The 22,500-nt window shown below is 39.5% G+C and overlaps 1 protein-coding gene and 1 long non-coding RNA gene across 2 annotated transcripts in view; both read right to left on the reverse strand.

The window, feature by feature from the left end:
• Positions 1 to 14,134, reverse strand: part of tnmd (tenomodulin) — an 81,936-nt gene extending 67,802 nt beyond the window's left edge. Inside the window, exons 1-2 of the mRNA XM_085131236.1 lie at positions 13,977 to 14,134; positions 4,041 to 4,175 (exon numbers count right to left, since the gene is read on the reverse strand). Coding sequence (XP_084987362.1) covers positions 4,041 to 4,175; positions 13,977 to 14,024 — 183 coding nt within the window. The 5' untranslated portion in view covers positions 14,025 to 14,134. The remainder of the gene's footprint in view (positions 1 to 4,040; positions 4,176 to 13,976) is intronic.
• LOC146524962 (uncharacterized) lies at positions 9,652 to 11,877 on the reverse strand. The gene is made up of 2 exons (XR_014868827.1): positions 11,804 to 11,877; positions 9,652 to 11,726 (listed from the first exon to the last, which is right to left on the reverse strand). It is a non-coding gene; the product is annotated as an uncharacterized LOC146524962 (long non-coding RNA).
• Positions 14,135 to 22,500: the final 8,366 nt, after the last annotated feature.

The raw sequence follows: 22,500 nt of genomic DNA on the forward strand, positions 1-22,500 counted from the left end.
TGTAATAAGTATGCGTGTTTTAGTAGCTTTTTGGATTTGCTCTTTTACATAGTTTGCACTACCGACTGAGCACATACAGTGAGGGAGTTACATTGCTAAAACACTGGGTAATGAGGGAGTTACGTTACCCAGTGTTATAGCAATAAGATGTCTGTGAAGGTTCTCAGTCATCCAGGTCATCGTAGTCAAAGGAGCTTGCAAAGAAAAGCGTCTGGACTTATTGAAGACGTTTCACCTTCATCCGAGAAGCTTCTTCAGTTCTAAGGTCAAATGGTGGAGAGTCCCAGATATAAACCTAGTGGGAGTTTCCCCCCACAGAGGGACAAAAGGACCCCCTGATGATCCTCTAATCGCCTGAGCCAAGGTGTGGAACTGGGTGTGGGTCCCAATCAGCCAGAGTTTCAGGTGAGTTCATTGTGAAACCTGGCCCCACCTTATCATGTGATTTCCTGAGGTCAGATGGCCCAGGATGTGAGTGGGCGTTAAGGCGTCTGGGGAGGGAACTCAAAACTGGATTATAGATGGCAGAGAGTTGGTGTCGTAAACCACCGCCTCTGTTCAAAGATGGTCGCTCACAGTGGACATAGATGCTTCTTTCACTCCTCTTTCAAACCATCTGTCCTCTCTGTCCAAAATGTGAACATTGGCATCCTTGAAAGATTGACCTTTGACCTTAAGATACAGATGGACAGCTGAATCTTGTCCTGTGGAGGTGGCTCTTCTGTGTTGTGCCATGCGCTTGTGAAGTGGCTGTTTGGTCTCTCCGATGTAGAGGTCTGGGCATTCCTCGCTGCACTGTACGGCAAACACCACATTGTTAAGTCTGTGTTTTGGCGTTTTGTCTTTCGGGTGAACCATAGCAATAAGATCTGAGCACGCATTCAGCTTCCTTTGGTGGTTAAATGCAAAGCTGCTGCTGTGACCAACAAAGAGTAGCAAATCCACTGTAGGTTATTAAAAAGTAAAAACATGTTTGTTTTTTTTCATTCGAGTATAATTTTAACTGTCGGCAAGACGCTATTCGAGCATCTACTTTGCACCTCTCATATTCAGGGTGTGTTAGAACAGCTGGAGGAAACAGTAAGAGCAGGTTTCAAACTGTGAAGAGACCACATCAGGAATGTTCTCAACCGACTCGTTTTCTGCTTGTGAATCTTTTGCTTTACACTTTTAAAGTGTTATCTTTTTTTAATGAGTTCCTCATAAATGTGTTTTGTACTCACTTTAAAACGGAGTAATTATTAAACTTCTGTTTTCTGGTGACACTGTGCAATCAGACTTTTTATTTAATCCCCCCCCATACTGGGTAATTACATTAATTGAATATTTGACACAACAGCTGATGATAACTTAACATGCTATGAAGCTATTAGGACAAATTTGTGGTTGCATATGCTTGTCTTTTTGTTGACGTGGAAGTCGTTTACTCTTGCTGGTTTGCACCCGAAATACATATCTGGCTCTAGTTTCCTAAAAAATAATTTAATCTTTCTTTATTTATCTTTTGATATTTGGCCCATAGTGAAAAATAAGACATGTCACTTACGAATATTTACGGGAAAAAATTATCTAACATTTCGTATATTGGTATCTTTTTTGGCAGATAAAGAACTCATTTTAAGACATTCCTAATGAAAACACTGATTAGTGGAAAATGAAGGAATCTTATATCTCTGTGGAGAACTTTGGGATTTGATTCACCTACTCTTGACAGTTGAGGCTGCCAAATCCAATACAGATGTTTTTGCTATGCTCTAAAGCGTTATTTATTCGCTTTGTGTGTGTTGTCAAAGTTTGGTGCTATGGGCTGCTGTCTCCAGCAGACATCCTGATAACCCGTAGCAGTTGTGAGCAGTTGCGAACCAGAACGAATCAAAAGAAGGATGCAGGTAGCTTACATTACAGCACAGCTGAGAGGGACACCATCACTGTTTACAACCTGTCTTCCTGTCTTGAATGTCAGCCTCTCATTGTGAGTGGATGCATTCTTCTGCCTAGAGCAGGTGTAGTACAGACGATACAGAAGTAAGTAGACCCTACGTGATAATGCTCACCTCAGGTTTGAGTTTAAACAAGATTCAAATGCATGTTCCAGTTACTTGAGCACCGAAAGGCAAGTGCCGTTCAGCATTCCTGAGGTGTGTGATATCACTACATTTAATATGTCCAAAAATGTGGAACTCACAACAAAATAATCAAGGTGTATAAAAACAAAATTTGGCCTGAGGTAAAACACGAATATTTGATATGAGGCGAATTCAATCTTGATTTGAACTCATATGCATGCAGCTGAGGAACCGGAGTTACACGTACAAGCATGTGCAGCATTCGTCTATATCCAAACCTATGTATTTCAAATGGGCACTCTCATATAAACCTTATGCTTAAGCTGAATTTGAGCTTTCCCCAGAATGCTGATCTTATTGTGCCCCATATAAAACAACCTCGCCACCCTCCCACACACAACTATTTCCTAAAATAGATTAGGATCCCTCCCCTCGGCTTCTAATGCTGTGCTCTGCTGCCCAGGGTCTATACACATAGCTGCCAGACGCTGCTCAGGATTAGCTAGTGAGTCAAAAAACATCGTGCTGCATATGATCTCACACCCTTTCACGAACCGAGGCATTGGCTGCTACGAGGATGCAGGAGAATGAATCAATCCATCCATCCATCAATCCACTGCTTCAATCAATTTCTTTATTTCCAGTGCAGCGTTTGTAGTTCTGTTTTTATGAACGCATAACTGAGTTGTACTGCGACTGAGGGAGTTTCCTTCCTATCTGACAGACAGGTGACTCTCTTTTGAAGTAACTGTGTCTCACTCCCTGATGTGGAGGCCAGACAATGAGCCTCCCCCCAGACCCTATTAAAGCAAAAACCCAGGGTCTGCAGGTTTGATATTCATCGCCTGGGCAACCTCTACCATCAACACATTTTGTGCCACGTGAGAATGATCACAGCTTATTAAAGTGGAAATAATGACTGCTCTACCTCCGGCATGAAATATTTAACAAGGACAAAGGAGATGGCTCAAAGGTGATTCATATCTATGTTGAAAGGAGAGAACGTGGACAACACCGTCTTTACAGGAAGTTGGTTAATCTGATCTTAGAAGGGACTGTCTGCAATTGAAATTTGTACCTCAATGGAAGCAGACATAGAAGAACAGCGGCAGAGGATGTTGTGAATTAATGTTTATTAGCTATCAACAAAGATGTTGGTTTAACAGCAGCAGACTATACATCCTGCTCTTCATTTCATCATTTAGAGTTCACACGAAGCAGCGTTATGATTTCAGGTTTGATATATGTGCTAATCTTTGACCATCATTTCATTTAAATCATTCTCTCTCGTTACCAGCTGAGCTCAGAATGTATAGAGCATCCAATTTCTAGATGTGAAATTATTGATGTACTGTACTTTTCCTTCTAGCCCGAGTAAATTAGCTTTTTTGGCCCCTTGGGAAAATCAGGGGAAAAGAGGAGAGTAAAAATATTCTCCATCAAGTGTGATTGAATTGGATTTTACAAGATGAATTGCCAGGACAAGAGTTTATCCCAATTACATTGCCAAGAGGCTTCAGTCCTGCTGCAGCCACTCTGGTCAACAGCAATTAGGGTCAGCTTTGAGTTATCACGGTTTGTCATTGTGAGACCGTATTTACAGTGCGAGCAGACAGCAGATAAATGCAACAGGGCAACATTTACAATAGTAAAAAGTGGTTTGTGGTTTGGGCCAAGAATTCATGAAATTACAGATCTGACAGCCAAAACACGAGCAGAGCAAAACACAGCTGTCTTTTCCATAGCCCACACATCTTTTAATCTACAGGAATACAATACAGACTGCAGAGACTGCCTCGAGCTCTTTTGTGTGGCCATCCATTTTCCTTTCTCACATAGTTTTTTTTCTTTGATGTAACCTGATGTGGAAACTCAGGGCGGCTTTCATCTCTCTCATGAAGAATCCACTTACCACAGATGGTGGCAATAAGGCTAATGACTGGCATATATCACGGAGATGATACTTAGTCTTACCTTCCCCAGGCTGGGGCCCCACAGATATCTCAGGCTGAAAACACAGAGAGCCAAAACCAGGAAGACCAGAGTGAGAATCAGAGCAATTCGCTGGTAGGTTTGGTACTTCGCCTTCTTCCCTTTTCCAGCCTCAACCTGCAAAAGACCAACTTAAGATTATTAATGTGATGCATTTATAAATGATAAGATAAGATAACTCTTTATTGTCATTGCACAGTCATACATAGTACAGTAGTACAATGAAATTGGAAAACTGTCCTACGTCGGCACTACATATAACACAACACGACACGATATGACACATCACAACGCAACACAAACAACACAACACAGTATAATAACTTAGTAATAAAAAAGAAGAATCAGTGTATTTGTATTGCACACTGTTATTATTGCACATTAATTATTATTGCACCTTGTTATAAATATAAATATTATAATATTTATATATAATATATATAATATAAATGCCCCAAAAATGAGCAATATTAGTCACCTGCTGATGGTAACTGAACAATAACAAATCAATAACAAATCAAATTGGGATAAAAACAAAGGCCTAGGTACTGGTCTAAGCTCAAAGTAAATTGCATGGAGCACACAGACCTGTCTGCAAACACACACCACTATTCCTCAGCAAAATGTAGTGAAACTGTGGGTGGGCCTTCAGCCTAAAAGTTGTGTCTACTGAAACGTGTTGGCTGCAGCGGTGAAGCCCATCATCTTGGTTGAAGACGAGCATTCTCCACGTTTGGTTCGAGTCACACGCTTTCAAGTTTCACTGCAGACTTGAGAGGAAATGGTGAGTGTTTGCAGACATTTCAGTGTCTTCCATGCAAACCTGTTGGGGATGGAGTTCACAGGGTGACAGCTAGCAACCTTGAGCAACACATATTTTTCCCTAGCAACCAGATGTTGCCAAGGGTTTTGACCAGTCTCTTTGCCTGTGTAACTGAGGCTGCAAAGGTGCTGGTATTTCTACTTTTCAGTAGATGCTAAGCTAATGCTAATGATCTAACTGTGCAGTTGTTTTTTTCTGTTCCTATTTCAAAATTGTAACAATTTTATTATTTTGTCTTGGCTCTAACAACCAGAACAGAGATCGTGATTGTGAGGTATGGTGAGATTCAAAAATTGAGCAGTATGAGTTTATATATATATCGCATATTTTTGTATTGCCTGTATTATGCAACAAACAACAACCAAATAAATGTGAGTGTTGAATACTTATTTATACTTATTTTGTTATCAAATGCCATAAATGTTCTTGCAAACAACACGGAGAAAGTTTTGCAAGTAAGAGAGTAACATGGAGGTTTTACATAACGTGGGCAGCAGCTGTAATAAGATCAAACATCAACTTCAGCAACTGTTGCTGACAGATTGTTTTTTCTGGGTCTTTCTTTAGCTACATAAAAAAAAAAAGATATATATCTTTTTAAAGCAAACCAGCCGATGAAATGCACCTTGGCGTAACAGAAATCAAAGCGACACAGACTGAGCGGTTTAACTGGAGGACAAATACATAGCAAGCTCTCCCAGGGAACAACACTGCACCCGCTATGCCACCAGACATTGCTGGCCAGAGATCAAAGATGGATGAAGCCATGCCACCCGATGTAGCTGTACAGAGGTCACAGGCAGATGAATCTTTGCAGAAGTCACAGTTGGGTGTTATACCAAAGGGCAACACCAGTGAACAGCAGGAATACAGTTTATGTAGCCACAGGTGGGCTGGAATTAATCACTTGTTAGAGAGAAGGATACTGAAGGAAAAGTTCAACCTGAAGTAGATAAAGAGTATTTCTTGACAGCTGACAAGATCAAGTTTGCACTTCTCTGCATATCACAGATGGCTCTATAGATGCTCCTCTGTGAACCTTATGCTGGATTATACTTGAAACAAAGAGTGTGTCCAGCACTTTCAGAGATGCTACAGCTGTGAAACTCTGGTGCAGTTGCTACAAAGACATCAAATCATTTTGTGGATGCTTTTGGCAATCATGTCGAAGTTATTGTGGACTGTCTTGAAATTTACATTTAGAAAGCATCAGATCTGAAAGCTAGAGCAGAGATTCTTTTCCACTACAAGCACACATACATCCTAATGTTTCTTATTGGCATTACACTACAAGGAGACATCACATCCTAACGCCGTGGAAGTCCTATCACTGGCAAGCATGTGACTAAGAACAGTGGCCTTCTTCATAAACTATTACCTGGAGATGTTATTGGCAGATTATGGATTTGACACGAGCGAGAGCGTAGACGTAACAAAAGAGGGTGACTCGATGCATATGCAGGAAATACAAGCGTGGCCATACGAGTCAGTGTGGTGTTCTTCGATTTTCCTTGAAGGGATTATCTTTCTGCTGTGCAACAGCTAATATATATTCCAGTGTTGTTATGAAATTAAAAACCATAACATAAAATATGAATGAATGTGACCTGCATATGCTGCATTAACAACATTATGCAACATTTGTGTTTCTATATTAAAGGAATGGGAAAATTTATTCATGGAACTATTATTGTCTTATGAAATATAGAAAAAGCAAATATGTGACTGGTTTGTGGCAACAATGTAGCACAAGTTTGGGATCCCATTAGCAGGTTTGTTGACTTACTTCACTGAGAGCAAAGACAAATTTTTCAGGGCTGTCATGGCCACGTTTTGTGTTTCTGTCTGCCAATCATTTGTATGAAAAAGGGTAATAAATGGTTAAATCCTCATTCAATTATAACTGGCTGTTATTTGACAAATCCTAAGAAATTCTATCCTTTAGAAACTGTCAGACACTTTACTACAATTTCCATGACAAAAGATAAAAGAAAAGAAAAAGACAAAAACAAAAAACCAGGTGGTCCAATATGGAGTCACCTGTTTTTCTCCTTGAGAGTTTTAAGGGAAGTGCGGTGATTGTTCAGCTGAGAGGAGTTCGTTGGTGAGTTTCGCTTTAGTTAAAAGAATAAAGATATTGTTAAAAAACTAATTTCTTCTACGTGTGGATGAATGCAACCGAAAGCTGTAAAAGCATCACTCGTTTGAAGAACCGAGGCTACATATAGTACCTTCATATAAAGAATCTTTTTATAGTTGTTGATATAGTACATATACAACAGGTTTAATTAAAGTTGCAAAGCAACCTACATGGAAAGGTTAATAATGCCACTTCAATTCAAATAAAAGAAGTGGCAAATAATTTAAAAAAGAAGTATAAAAGACACAAACTATGCAAAAGTTCATCAGTCTGAATGTGGCTTAGAAGCATTGTTGAGGAGGCATAACTGGGTCCTATGAACAGGTGGAACCTCTCAATTGCACACTTTGCAAGGCAGTTGTAACTCGGTTAAAGGCTTAGACTGTGGTGTTGTGGAGACTGTAGAAAAACCTTGGTGACAAATGCTTTTCCTTCTGACAGAGCTGCTGTCCAAAAGTCCACGTCTGGTCAGACACAAACCACAACACATTCAGTCGGCATCCAAAACAGTTTGACCAAGTTTGTGTTTGGGCACAGCTGTAGTACTTCTGCATCCAGTTTAAGTCGCTGTTATCTGCACGGGCCTGCAGAATGCAGTTGTTACAGCACAAAATAAAACAGCCTTTCTCAAACAAAGCATGAAATACCATGAATTTCTTTGAATGAAGCTTTTAGTCTAACATAGGTTTGTCTTTCTATGTAATGGGGCGATTGTGGCTCAAAGAGTTGGCAGCTCGTCTTGTAACCGGAAGGTTGCCGGTTCGAGCCCCGGCTCGGACAGTCTCGGTCGTTGTGTCCTTGGGTGAGACATTTCACCTACCGACAGTAGACAGCTACAACTGTAGCTGCCTCCACCAGTGAATGAATAGTGGAACTGTAGCGCTTTGAGGGCCCCCGAAAAGCACTATATTGCATTTGCAATCCATTATTATTATTATTTATTATTAATGGTAATGTGACGGCAATTGCTGTTTTAACAGGGGCCCACAGCCTCCTCACAGTTAACAATAGCACTTCTGGAAACAGTGGTGGATAAATGTCATGGGTATTTGAAGATGCTATTATTCCAGCTCTTGATTTCCACCAAACAGGGGATGAATACCCATCTCTGAGCTTTCACCACACCTGCCTCTGTCTCTGTTACTGTGTAAGAGGCTCTCACAGTCACAAAGGTGCAGCAGGGACATTGGCTTAAATGAAAAACAGCCTGGTTGTGAATCTGAAGTACGGTGACAGGTCAGAAAGTGTGGGCTTGTGCCCACACGGACGTGTGCGGCCAGCACATATCCCTGACATTCAATTCTCTACACAGATGCACTTACCATGTGCTTTTTATTTTTTTAGCTGTACCTGAGGACGAGTCTGTCTTGTAGTCCACCTCAGTGTAGACCTTGTCCACATCAGTGGGCATCATCCAGTAGGCTGGAAGGTCAGTGACTGTTTTGGTCTCCTGGATCCAGCTTTTAAACAAAAGAGCCCCGACATGTGGCCGGCCAAGCATGTACAGCACTACACTGGGCCACTCAAACCGGTTTGAGCAGAGGTTCACTGAAGCATTGATAATACAAAGCGTAAGCCACAAATAATATAAATAATACAAAAAAAGAATAATAATGAAAAAGGCTGAAAATAACCTTTTTTACTTGATATTAACACAGACACTAATCAGATCAAAATCAAATCAAAATGTATTTATATGCACATATTAAAACAACAGTGTTGACCATAGTGCTTCACAGTCAGTAAAAGCATGAGACAATTAAAACAAACAATAAAAGAGGACAACAAACAATAGGTAACAACACAACAAGCTGGACCAGCCAACTAGACAGAATCAAAAGCCAAAGTAAAAAAATAAGTTTTAAGACGTGATTTAAAAGACTGGATCGACTCGGCAGTACGAATATGAACAGGGAGGTTATTCCAGAGTCTGGGTGCCACGGATGCAAAGGCCCGGTCACCTCTCGACTTCATTCGAGTCCTAGGTTGTGCTAGGAGCCTCTGATTGGACGATCTAAGTGCTCTGTTGGGATTGTATAAGTGGAGGAGTTCAGAAAGATAGCTGGGCGCTAAATTATTCAGAATATTAAAAGTGAACAAAAGAATTTTAAAATCTATACGATATTTAACAGGGAGCCGATGTAGTTTGGATAAAATTGGAGTTATGTGTTCATGGATTCTCGTACCTGTTAAAAGACGCGCAGCTGCATTTTGAATTAACTGAAGCCGGCAGAGAGAAGAGTGTTGGAGGCCGGAGTAGAGGGAGTTACAGTCGTCCAATCTGGATGTAATAAATGCGTGGATAAGCTTTTCAAGGTGCTTTAAAGGAAGGAACGGCTTTGCTTTGGAAATCTGACGCAACTGGTAAAAGCTGTTTTTTTACCACAGTGGAGACCTGTTTCTCAAGTTTAAAAGAGGAACCCAGGAACACTCCGAGGTTTCTTACAGTGGGCGAGAGACGGCTAGCGACAGGGCCTAGGGCATCAGCTAACTGGTCTACCAAAGACTATGATTTTGGTCTTATTCTCATTCAATGTAAGAAAATTATGTGATAACCAAATTTTAACTTCATGCAAACAGTTGAACAGAGGTCAAAAACAGTATAAAAACAATAACATGTCTTTTCTGGAGAACACACAGACTGAAATGTGCCCTGGCTGAGCTCAGTCTAATGATCGGGGGTTAAAAAGGGAATGCTGTTCCTGCACCGTCAGTTAATCTGTAATTGAATCTGACAGATTGTAAACATAGTACAGCAGAGTAAGTTAATTTTTTGTCTGCTGCTCAGTCACTAACTTATGACTTGCTCATTAATAAACTAAAGCCATTCAGTGGTGACTCACCCACTTTCAGGAAATCTTTTCTTCTTCTTATCCCTGCCGTGCCTTCATGGTGCAGATGTCAATAAAGTTGTGGCTACTGTGCTTCAGCATCGAACCAGATGCTAAATCTCAAACAGTTCAACTAATATCAGCTTGTAAGAAAAAAGTTAATATGTAATAATTTCACTCTCAGAGGCAGGGAACACAGGAGAGCAAGATGAGTGTTTTTTTAACGATTAGCTAGTTTATTTCATGAACTGGACATTTACATTTGCATAATTTTCTAGCTCATGCTAGATTTGTTTAATTAGTTAATAACAATTCATGTACCAGCTTATTATTCAACTTATAGCTCGCTGAATTAATTTGGCTAAATCCAGAAAGAGCAGGAAAGCTCAGAGCAGCAGTACAGGTCAGCCTGTCTGTGCACAACACAAATCTACTGGAGCTCACAGCACAAATTACAATGTGAATGATTTCTAAGTGATTCTTTCTCCCACGCTGCACCACTACACACAATCTTAGGGTTTCCCCCCACCTCCCAAATCCCACTTTAACCCCTCGTAATGACTGAATGTGATCGAGTGTTTGCTTTAGTGTACAGATCAAAGAGATGTCTATGTGGTTGGTGTGGATTACCCACTATGCTTTTTTAGTCGCTGACTGAAAATCTGCAGCTACTTATCCCAACAGTTAGTAAATTGAAGGTGGGCCTCGGGAGATTTGTAATTTATGCAGTGCTCAGGAAACAAGCACAGGTGGAAAACACATCTGAAAATTTTAGTTGCAGCAGCTTGTTGAGATCACCAGATCACTCTTTGTATTTTGTAAAGGTTGGCCATGCTCGTTTTCAGTTAGCTTTAACCTGCTATTACAGGTGTACATAACATAAGCTGAAGCTCTGCAATCGGATATTTCTTGCAAAAGGCTGTTTGGGACTCGAGTTGATTTCTCCTGCTAATATTTTATGTACACAGTTTGCACATTAGCTATTTTCTGAAGCAGTTTGTCTGCTATAATGCCTGAAATTGCTACTTCCACTATCATTTCTTTGTCTCAGTTTCCAATAACAAGTACAGCATTTAACCCAAACAGCTGCCATTAAAGTAAAGCGCTATATAAATACAGGCCATTTCATCTGGCTACTCCGAAAAATGTATCCACCACTCAGGATTCTGATGACAAAAAAATATAGCCATCCCTGTGCCAGGCGCTGGGAGGAACAGATTGCTACACATGTCACAGAAAGGTTACAATTATTAAACTTTTCTTCAAATTAAAACTCTGCCTGCAGTAGTCAATTCCCCAAGCTTAAGGCCACAAATTAATAAAGACAGGCTTTTGTTCCACCAGAGCTCAGGCAGGGAGAAAATGAAAGCTACTCATTCACACTGGAGCCCTTTTGAAGGTCTCAGAGGACAACAGAAAAGCAGATATGTCCAAAAAAAAGAGAGGAAAAAAAGAACCAACTTCAGTTTGCAAAATTAATCCTGCTTATCTTGTCTTTTAAATGATGATAAAGCAGCTTTCTTTTTCTATTGTGGCTGTGGTTGTTATAGCATTTAACCCTGGCAGATTAGGTAGCATTTTAACATACAAGGGTTCTGTATAATATGCAGGAATTATTTAAAAATAACAGTGGTATGGCTTTTCTTTAACCTTTGACTGGTATGCTGATAAAAGATTAGCCACAATTCTTCCAAATAATGCATTTGTTCTGGTCTTTTTTCCTTATTTTAAATTGCAGGATACATGTGGCATGACTAGGGATGGGTACCGGTATCCGGTGCCATCATGGCACCGGTTCTGACATAAACGGTAGTAACCAGACCGAAAAGCAGCGCACATTTCGGTGCTTTATTTCGGTGCTTTTTTTTCCTGAGCTGTGATACACTTTCTTCTTCCTTACATTTCTATTGGCGGTTGGCAAACAACTGAAAGGTGCATTACCGCCACCAACTGGTATGGAATGATACACTTTAGATTCTAGCCAATCATTTTACGTTTCGAGGATAGTAGGCGGGTCCAGGTACGTACGTTCTTTTAGAGCAGAGCTACAGATTAAAAATGCCCAAGGCAAAGCGGTCAAAGTCTGGCTGTACTTCACAGCAAAAGATGCAAACTCAGCAGCCTGCAACAAGTGCTTTAAGCTGATACTGTCAAAGGAGGTCACACTTTAAATCCGATGAACCTAGCCCTGCCAGTGTAGCAGAAATGATGATGGCAGCAGCAGCCGTTCTTCTCTGCGTGAGTAGCTTAATGTTGTTCGTGTGTAATTTACGTTGAGTAAGCTAACCGCGTTATTAAATTAATGCATGTAAGGTGAACTAGCAAACATCATCATAGCTACATGCGGCTGTCTTCTTGTTTGATGTCAGATACTCCCTTCACCCTGGCCAAAAAGGCTAAAATGACCGAAGAAAAAGTGGAAAACAGCTAAACATGAGAGGTTTTTGGACAAAGTTTGTGTTTTTTCCATTGTTTAAGCACTGCTTCCAGCCCAGAGTGATACCATATATGCCGTATACCTGCAGAAAAGACTAACATTGTTATCTTTTTACAAAAAAACAGCTGAACATGAGAGGTTTTTGGACCAATTTTGTGTTCTCCATTCTTTAAGCACCGGTTTGGGCACCGTTTAAGCACCGGCACCGTTTCAAAAGTACCGGTTTGGCACCGGTATCGGATAAAACCTAAACGATACCCATCCCTAGGCATGACTAACAGGAAGACGAATTGAATTTCTGGTAGCTAAATGCATTAGCATCTTAACTTTAGGAAAGACACAGAAATCATTATTCAAGATAAAATTCTACTTTTGCTATTATTGAATAGCCACTGTTTTTCATTTGACATATTAGGAACAGTAGCCACAAAAATGTGAGGTGCAAGTGTTGTACATTCCTAGGGCATGATGAAAAGCAGAGGGCTACTCTCAGGGAGCCAGAAATTCCTTGCAATATAAATTTCTCAGAAAGAAAAAAAACAAAAAACGGTGGCTGAAATCGTCGGCTCTCCTGTGGCAGGTTGCATAAGCAGTGGAAACTTAACAAGAGGACAAACCTCTCTGCCTGTGCTTTGAATATCGAATACTCAGAGGAAGAATGTAGGATTGAAAGACAGACAGACAGACAGAAATAAAGGCACGGATGGAGACAGAGTAAGCAGTCTGAGCGCACAGCACCCGCCAACTAGTGTTTAAAGGTTTAGGAGTTCAGAATCAGCCAGGCAATTCCTCTTGAGCTTTGTGAGGAAGAGTGCCTGGAGCCCCCTGCTGTTATCATGCAAAGAGTGAGCACTTTCATGAGAAAAAACCCCACAACAACAACAAAAAAGGTAGCCCACGTAAGCAACAAGCAGAGGCAGGGGTTTATCACACTGGGCCACACTCATATGAGCATTTTAATTCCTGCTAAAGCAATTCTGTAACACAAGTCAGACGCCACAGGTGATTTCTTTTAATCATAACTATTCACGTACCGTTTATTCATCATGAATATCTGCAGAACAAAATGTCATCATTTCTTTCATGCACGGTAAAAGAGTTTACTTTTGTCATACATATAGAAAAAATATAATATTACACCGCTATGAATGTATTTACCCCTGTGCTCATTTTTTGTTGCAAGTTCTCTCCAACAAATTAAGTGTGTGAGAAAAAAGTAGCAATAAAAAAAATAAATAACTCAGAGCTGAAAATCCTGCCTGTCTTGGTCCTTTATAATAAAGTCTGAAATAAAAACATTTCTTGGTGTATATTTGTATGCTCCTTTCATTTGAAAGGCACAGATATTATAGATATAAAGCAAATAAAATGGTCCAGATGAGACTACACATGAGAGTGGAAATAAAAGAAGAAAGCCAAGGTGAAAAGCCAATCCAAAAAGATTTAGATGAAAAATTTAATATTCAGGGTAAAACTCTCATCACTCAGCAAGAGATCAAGCCACACTTCTTGAATAAAAGAAAGAAAAAAGGTAACTTAAATCCGAAATACTGAATGATTATATTTCTTTTTTGAAGTCACAAATAAAACTTTTCTTTGGACTTTAGAGAGCTCAAATTCTACATGTGTTAAAAAAAACTCTAATCAGTTAATTGCTATAAACCAATAACGAGCAAATCTGACTCACATCTTTCCACAGAAGCTGTTGACTGCTGGATTGACTGCTACCCTCCATGATGCAAAGCCACAGGATGAATCTTTCCGATCCTCTTAGCTGGGGAAAACACTAAAGCTCTGTAAGGCAAAGAGTCTCAGCTTCATTCCTTTGCTATAATTTGGGAGGGTGCCGAAGGGGAGGGAAGTTTCAGATGGAGTGGAATTACTGAAACATTTGTGATACCCATTAAAAGCCAGGCAGATGTCTCTCCTCCCTGCCTTTTTCATTTCAAAGGTGAAGAACCACAAAAGATTTCAAGCTGAAACACAAACCCTCTGTTAAATAAATTACACACTACACCGGGATGAAAAATACTGTGATGTTTCACTCAAATCATTCCTAGTTGGAGGACAGAGTTTGTAGGCGATAAATGTATGTGTGTAGGTAGGTACACTATGTTGGTGCAATTTGTATTTTTTTCTGTATTATTGTCTGAAGGATCAAACAGAGTTCAAGTACCTTCTCTCTGCTTTTTTCCCGTCATGAGTCTGAAACAAAAAACAGGTTTAGCAAACAAGAGCTGAGCTGACTGAATAGCAGCATAACAAAAGAATCAGGCCTGTAAAATGAAAATAATTTGCACTTGTGCACATACAGAAAGAAAGTGGGAAGGAAGCAAAGGCATAGGTCGGTTCGAGGCATGTTTTAAGACATACTGCGTTGCATTACTTCTGTTCCTCCATCCGAGAAATCGTCACAGTCTATAAAAATGCAAATATTGTTCATTTCAAAATCTCTTACTTCACTGAAAACTTTGCTCATAAATAAACTTTCCAGCGAGTGACATAACAAACGAAGCACCTTTAAAAATGCCACATTATTGAATAACTGAAGCTACTCAAATATGGACAACCTAGAACTTTATACAGCTCTTGGCGTGCTTAATAATCGTGTATGTACCCATTTTTTTTTCTCTCAGCCGTTTGGCTCAGCATAGCATTTGTTTTTGAAAGTGTCGCTGCGACTGTGTGCGATTGCTCCTGCAGGTTCTTTGGCTTTCTGGTTAGTGCTGTGGAAAAGTTCACAATACTTAATTTGAGTCGATAGTTCACAGACAGGTTTTTAGTTTCCTGTCTGTAATTCATGGTTTGTTTCCAGCTTAAGCGCATATACAATACCCACCTTTTATCTTTAAAATGACCATTAGTGGCGTTCTTATTTGAAATAAACACAAAGAAAGAAGTAAACACCATCCCAACCAGTGTATTCTGCAAACTCATTCAGTGGCAGTTTGGAATTTGTCATTACAAAACTGTTTGGGAAAGACTGTGGTTTATAACATTAATAAAAATAGTTAATTTCAGGTCTATGAGAGGACAGAAATAACCTTAAGTTGTGCAACATGACATTCAGTTCTGTTTCTACAGAACAACACTCACAAATCGCTTACTTGTCTAGTTTGGATGTAAGTTCGGTTGACTAGACTTGACTTTTTTCCATTTCTTATGGTCTAAAAATGAAACCACTTTAAAAGCTTTTTGCTTTGTGTTATTACCCATCATTGCTTCAGTCTTGGAACTCAAACATGCAATTTTAGGTGTCTTAGGTGTAAGCACCATTATTTGATGACACTGGAAACCTGTTGGAAACAAAAGTTTCAACTCCTAAATAAACATAGAGAAGCATTACAGGAATGTGTGTTTATTTATGTCCTACAGTAAATACAGAGTAGTGACATTGTTTTATCAGGAATTGCCCAACATTTTGTTAGTGACACCTATTCAATTGCTCCTTTTGGAAATATCATAACCAGCTGGTCTCATGGTGCTAATTCAATGCATTTAGCCTCGTAGATGGTTGAATTTAAGAGTTACCTAAGCTCTTAATGCACATTGGTTTTGAATATTTGATTAAACTGACCTAATGATACTGCAAGAGGATAATAATGGTTTGATTTTTTTCTGTAATTGCAGCATTGCTGTAAGAGTAGACCTTAGAGATGAACCACAAACGGTGTGGCTGCAAAAAAACAAACCAACTCAAATAAACAACAACAACAAATCCACATGGAAAGCTGTGAACACATAGAAACAGAATAATTTGCTGCGTGCCTTCTGTTACACAGCAAACATAATTTGTATAATTTTATTACATTTGTAACATCTAATGACTCATTTCCCATTTGGAAACACTAACTTTAGACTGTTCTCCCTGCTCCTCCCGTAGGCCCATAGAAACTGTGATTATGTTTGATTTGTTTTCATACACAGACACAAACGGTCCTTTTTCTTTCTGTGACAGTCGGGATAACTTTAAAATGATTTAATCCAAGTGACAGTACACATTTGATTACAGGACAGCATATTCTTTCAAAACCCCACTGATGGGACTCATCACTGTGAGGATGCTAGAAAAAGAAGCTCTGAAACAAGCTATATTTGAACCCAAATCAAATCTTTTTGTACAAATGTAGCCAGCCTAACAAGGTGCCTAAACCTCCCTAGTGAACAGCAAATAAATAACCAGCAAATGAAATAGAAGGTGTTAAAACAGTACCAAAAAAAAAATAGTGAATAAAGTTGTGGGATTCTGATTATAGTCTTTGAAAGAGAAAGATGACAGCTACCATCAGCACTTCCTGCCTTCTTATCTGATCAGCTTTTAACTGGAAGCCAATTACCATGTCCATATATGCTGTACATACTAGAGATGGCACGATACCACTTTTTTATGTCCGATACCGATACCGATATCATAAATTTGGATATCTGCCGATACCGATATGAATCCGATATAGTGTTTTTTTTAATCAATAAAATGTTTTTTTAATATCTTGTTGCATTTTGTATAACTTCATACTCAAGTTTAAATAAATAACAACACTAAAGCTATTCTGTTATACCTGTATGTAAAAAATACACTGCGCCGAAAATATTTCATAGTTCAGCAACACTGATCAATCTAATAAACTTAAACCTGCACCATCCTCCCTATTCTGCTATTTTAAAGAGTACTTAGCAGAAATATTAAGCAACCTAACTAATAGGGTTGCAAACTCCTAGCAAAAAAAAACATAGGGAACCACCCCCCACCGTCCAGCTCATGATGCTTAATCAACGTAATCAACTTTAATTTGATGCAGGGGAAAAATGCACAAAAATAAATTATTTTTCAAGAATAATTAAATAGATTCAACATCTTTCTTCAACAGAATTGCAGACTGCACAGATGGTATCTTCCCAAAGGAAAAAGTACTATAGCTTACTAGGGTATATTAGACTTAACAGTTACTATATACAGTAATGGACTTCTATATATTTTACATCAGATTAAAACTTTGGGTGTAAGAGTCAGACAATTATTTTTAAAAGCTAGACATTTTAAATGAGAACAAGAAAGAAAAGTATGTCTTTGTGCCCCCTTTTCCCTGTTCATGCCCTATCGGCCCCCCTGGCTAAACTTTGCTAGATCCGCCCCTGCACAGTTACCAGCTGTCAGCTGCATAGAAAAAGATCCTGGTGTAGAAAGTAATATTAAATAAATTCTAACAACAGATTATCAAGCTTAATAGTGCTGCTGTTGTTCAGCCGCTGGTTTCCTCTTTCTGGTGAGAAGTGGGCCAAAAACTAAGAAGAGAGACGGACTTGCGACAGAAAAGCCGATCAGCTGATCATTGATCAGTTTCACGATTGAAGTAGCAGCAGGAGAGAGAGAGAGAGAGAGAGAGAGAGGCAGTCCCTCCATATATCGGTTGTTAAGCTTAACGTGCGAATGCTTTACAGACATTCAGAGATGAACTTACACACTTGCTTTACTTCTCTCTGGGAAAACTTCCTCGGAGATGAAATGCTGGTTTGCTAGCGAGGCTACAAATACACACAGCCGCACTATCACGTGATGCACACTGCTGCAACGTGCTACAGTTATGAGCCGAGTTACGCTGTGTAGCAAGTTTTGTGAGGTGCTTTTTTGATATTTAATGGATCGGATTACATGTTTTATTTCTCTCCGATATCCGATCCAGTAATTTGGGTCAGTATCGGACCGATACCGATACGTAATATCGGATCGGTCCATCTCTAGTACATACATGGACATGAAAAGTGTCTTGTATACTGCCACTTTGTTAGGTACAACCGTTCAGCTGCTGCTGTCTAATCAGTTGTTTTCGTTGTGATTGATTGCACTGAGATGCTAAGGCAATAACAAGTATGCAGAAGAGCATCTCTGAATCACGTTGAACCCTGAAGCTGATTGGCTACAGCAGCAGATGACCGGACTCCTCTAAGAACAGAAATATGAAGACTACGGTTTGCACAAGCCCACCAAAACTGGATGACAATGAATGATGATGAATCTTGATTTCTGCTGTGACATTTGGATGGTAAACAACATAAAAGCATAGGTCCATCCTGATATGTACGATTCAGGCTGGTAGTGGTGGTGTAATGGTGTGGACTCTTTGCAGTATTTCTTCTTTGTATTTTCAAAGAAATTTTTTTATCAACTTGAACGTAATTTATTATGGTGTAGGAGTGCCATCGGTGCAGTGCATCTATATTGTAGTTAATGATACATCGACAGTATAGTTAGCATTTTAGCATCCTATTAGTAACCAATCAGTTGCGATTTCCAAGGTTATTATCGTTAACGAAAACTAACGAAATAACGAAAACTAGAAGTGAAAAAACATTTTCGTTAATGGAAATAAAAATAAAAACAAAAAAAGGAAAACTAACTAAAACTGGAATGAGTGTTCACAAAACTAACTAAAATTAACTGAATTTATAGCAAAAATGTGTTTAGTTTTCGTTGATGTGTGCGTGTCATACAAGAGTCAAGGGTGAAAATGAAGTTTAGTTTCCAGATTTTTTTCTTGCTGTGTCTCATTATGCCAGCAGGTGGCAGCACGTTAGTCGAGTCGTCTGTGTTGCTGCTCCGTCCACGCGCAGAATCATGTCAGGAAAAGTCGGAAGAAAGCGCCAGAGTCCAATTTGGGATTACTTTGAATATGACTGTGTTTTGGATAAAGCAAGTGTCTTGTAGTGGAAACAGACAAATTATGAGGGACATTTCTAAAGGGAAAAAAATCCCACAAACCTTAAAGTGCACTTGAAAAGCTCACACAAGAAGGCTAACCTAGCTTAGCTTGAGACGGTAAGGGAGCACACTCAACCCTCATCCCCAGAAAACAGAAGCTAACCCCAGGCAAGGCAGCGTGATGCATCCCGAGATAACAGGACGGGGATATCTACACAACCGTGTGAGTCAATTACCTTCAAAAAGTTTATCAATTCACTTGAACCAAAATTACGAACACCCGGTGCTGCGAGAGTTAATAGTCTCATTGGGGCCAAGATATACATTTTATAGTTGCCTGGTATCAATGGTTGTTCATCTGCCTTTATTTATTTATTTAAAGAACCCATAGGTGGGAATGTGAGTTGTCTGTCTCTGCGTGTTAGCCCTGCGACAGACAGGCGACCTGTCCAGGGTGCAGTATGGTAGCTGGAATAGCAACATACCCAAGGATGAGCAGAATGACTCATATGATGAAACTGGGATTTTGTTACACGTAATTATTGCAAACACAACTAAAACTATAACTGAAACTAATCAAAACTAAACTGAAACTAAGGATTTTCAAAAAAATAAAAACTAAACTAAACTAGCAAACAAATGGTAAAAACTAATTAAAACTGATATAAAATTGAAAATCTGAAGTCAAAACTAAATAAAAATAAAAACTAATGAAAATTGCAAAACTATTAAAACCCTGGCGATTTCTCACTTATTTTTTAGCAACTATTCAGCAGGTTGTGATATTTATAGTAACATTTTAGCAAATTTCTCAGCTTCATTATCATTTTGCTGCCATTATGAAGTGATGTTTTCTTTGCAGCTTGCTGTTTCCCAGTTCTATGCCAGAAAATGTAAAATAGCAACTAATTTTATATGAACTCACCCTGGAGGACTGAAGGATCAAAGCACACCCGTGATTTAGTGATTTCTATGAACTGACTGTCTGTTTTCATGCCATCTGAGATGGCATACAAAGCAAAAGCTAAAAGGTGTGATAAAATATTTTGAAGTAATCCCGGTTTATTAAAAACACAATTTCACAACCTTAAAGCTCCACTTCACACTAGATTTACAGAAGTGAAAACCGTCGGCTCGGTCAATACCAGCTGAGGTGGAAGATTCCGGGTAAAATTGGTCAACCTGCAAGCCTTTAGTGTGGCAGACAACATTTGAGCACATATTAGGTCTGTCAGATCTGATGGCTGTGGGACCTCGTCAGCTCTTTCCCATTGATAGAAATCTTCACAATTACTGTGACATTTTGCTTGGGAAAATCAAGTGGCAGGGCTTTCAGGAATAGTGTTGTGTCAGCAGCAGTGTTGAGCATCCTGGGACCCTCATTCCCCTGATAGCATTCAGCAGCAGACGGAGGCTTTGACACCCACAGAATAGAATAAACAGCAATTTAGTTTGGAGTATACACCAGATACTCAAAGATTAGAGCAGAGGTTGATAGGAGCAGCCTTAGCAAACCGGTAAGACTTGCAAAATAAACATTTACTCTGTCCTCATGCTTCCATCCTGATAGCTTTGATAGAAATTTTATTTTGTATTTGTCACTTTTCCAAACACAGATTGAGCGCCGTAACCACCAGCGAGGCCCGTTACAAAACCAACAGGCCAAGCTGGATTCTGGGAGTTTTGTTTTATTCTGTGTGTGGCTTTACTTTCATATAAATAGACTGTTTTGTGTCAGACAGCAATAGTTCTGCTCAAAAGGACTTGTACTTTAGGCAGACGCTTCCACTGGTACAGTTTTCTCTATTTTGCAGTGGCCGTCTGGAAAAAAGATGTTCCTTGTTTGCTTTAAAACAAACAAACAAAAAACAAAAACTCTTAAGCCAGCTTCTAAACCCTTGTGGAGCTTCTGTCACTCAGAGAGAAAGCTGTGTTGGAGACCTACACATTTCCATCACACACATCCACATTCATTAGCAGCCTCTTCCCACATGAAGAGGGACTGTCACAGCTAAAGGAGAAAAAGATGCACAAAGAATATGCTGAAGAGAGATTGAAATATAGGGGAAAAAAGAGCAGGGCTGAGATTTCCCTTTTCCTGTTCTCCATTTCTCTGTCTCACACAGGCAAAAGCACCTCGACGGATTCAATTCTAGTTTCGAGTATAGAAACGAGGTCCATACAGGTCAATTGTGACACATAATCCTGTGTGATTTCATTATCTGCCTCCTGCCTCGATGCAGCTATACCACCTCAGAGGAAGGAGAGGTGGGGCAGACCGGGTTCATCACGGAGAGGCAGTCACGGCTTCTGACTTGGTCTAGATGAAACATCTGAGCGCTTCCAGTCGTCCGTCATCTTTCAGGATTCTCCTCATGCTTCAGTGACTTTGGGAAGGAAGTGCACCTCTGCACAGGAAGTTTCCCAGGAGTCGCTTGGCTCTTCAGTAGACTGTAGAAAACGCCTGACACATTGTGCTGATACGACGCTGGAAAATCTTAAGAGAAAAATGCTCGGTGAGGTCCAGAAAAGAAGCAACGCTCGCGCGTGAAATCGCGATGCTGTTTTTAATGCATAAGCATCAAAATATGTGTCAGTATTTAATGCTATTTACCTTGTACTTAAAAAAAGCATTATTTACTAAAATCTGAAAATATACTGTCCAATATATTTATATTCAGTCAATACAGAAGTTTAAAAAGTAGCATAAATAATTAGGGATGCACCGATACCGATACTGGTATCGGGTATCGGGGCCGATACTGTAAAATGTGTGTGTACTCATACTCGTGAAAGTTAACCGATACCATGAACCGATACCAACTTATTTCATTAATCAGAGGGTGGCTTGTCATTTCTGTTGTAGTTTTTTAGATTGGCCACTAGGGGGACATCCCGCGCTAAACAGGCACAGGGTTAGGCGAGTGAGACTGGCAGCTCCAGATAAAAAAGAGAAACTGGAGGCTGCTGTAGCTAGGCTAAACAAAATGTCAGCAGTGTGGAACAGCCAACTTTAACTCAGGTTTTGGAAAAGCGATGAAAAATGTCAAGAGAAAATCCACGGGCAGTTAAAATAACAGAGGCTCTGACTCATTTTATCGCTCTGGATGACCAGCCAATGCCAGTCGTGGAAAACATAGGATTGAACCATCTTCTCAGCATACTCGAGCTGTGATATGAAATATAATAAATAAACAGAAGTGTTTATTTATTATTCTGAAAGCTCGAGACAGTGCCAATAGTTCAGTGATATTTTGTTAAATTACAATGTAACAGAAGAGCTTATTTTTCACTTGAAATTTTTTTGTGGTCATTTTTATTAAGATTTTATTTTTTATTGGCAGAGAATAAAATAAAACCTGTCTTCCAATTAATTGCATTTGTGTGTGTGTGTGTGGTAGAAGTATCGGTTTTTGTACTCTGTATCGGCAAGTACTCAGATCCAAGTATCAGTATCGTATCGGTTTGAAAAAACTGGTATCGTTGCATCCCTATAAATGATGCATCCATAGCA

This window comes from Neolamprologus multifasciatus, chromosome 2 (assembly GCF_963576455.1).
Source record: "Neolamprologus multifasciatus chromosome 2, fNeoMul1.2, whole genome shotgun sequence".
NCBI classification, from domain to species: domain Eukaryota; kingdom Metazoa; phylum Chordata; class Actinopteri; order Cichliformes; family Cichlidae; genus Neolamprologus; species Neolamprologus multifasciatus.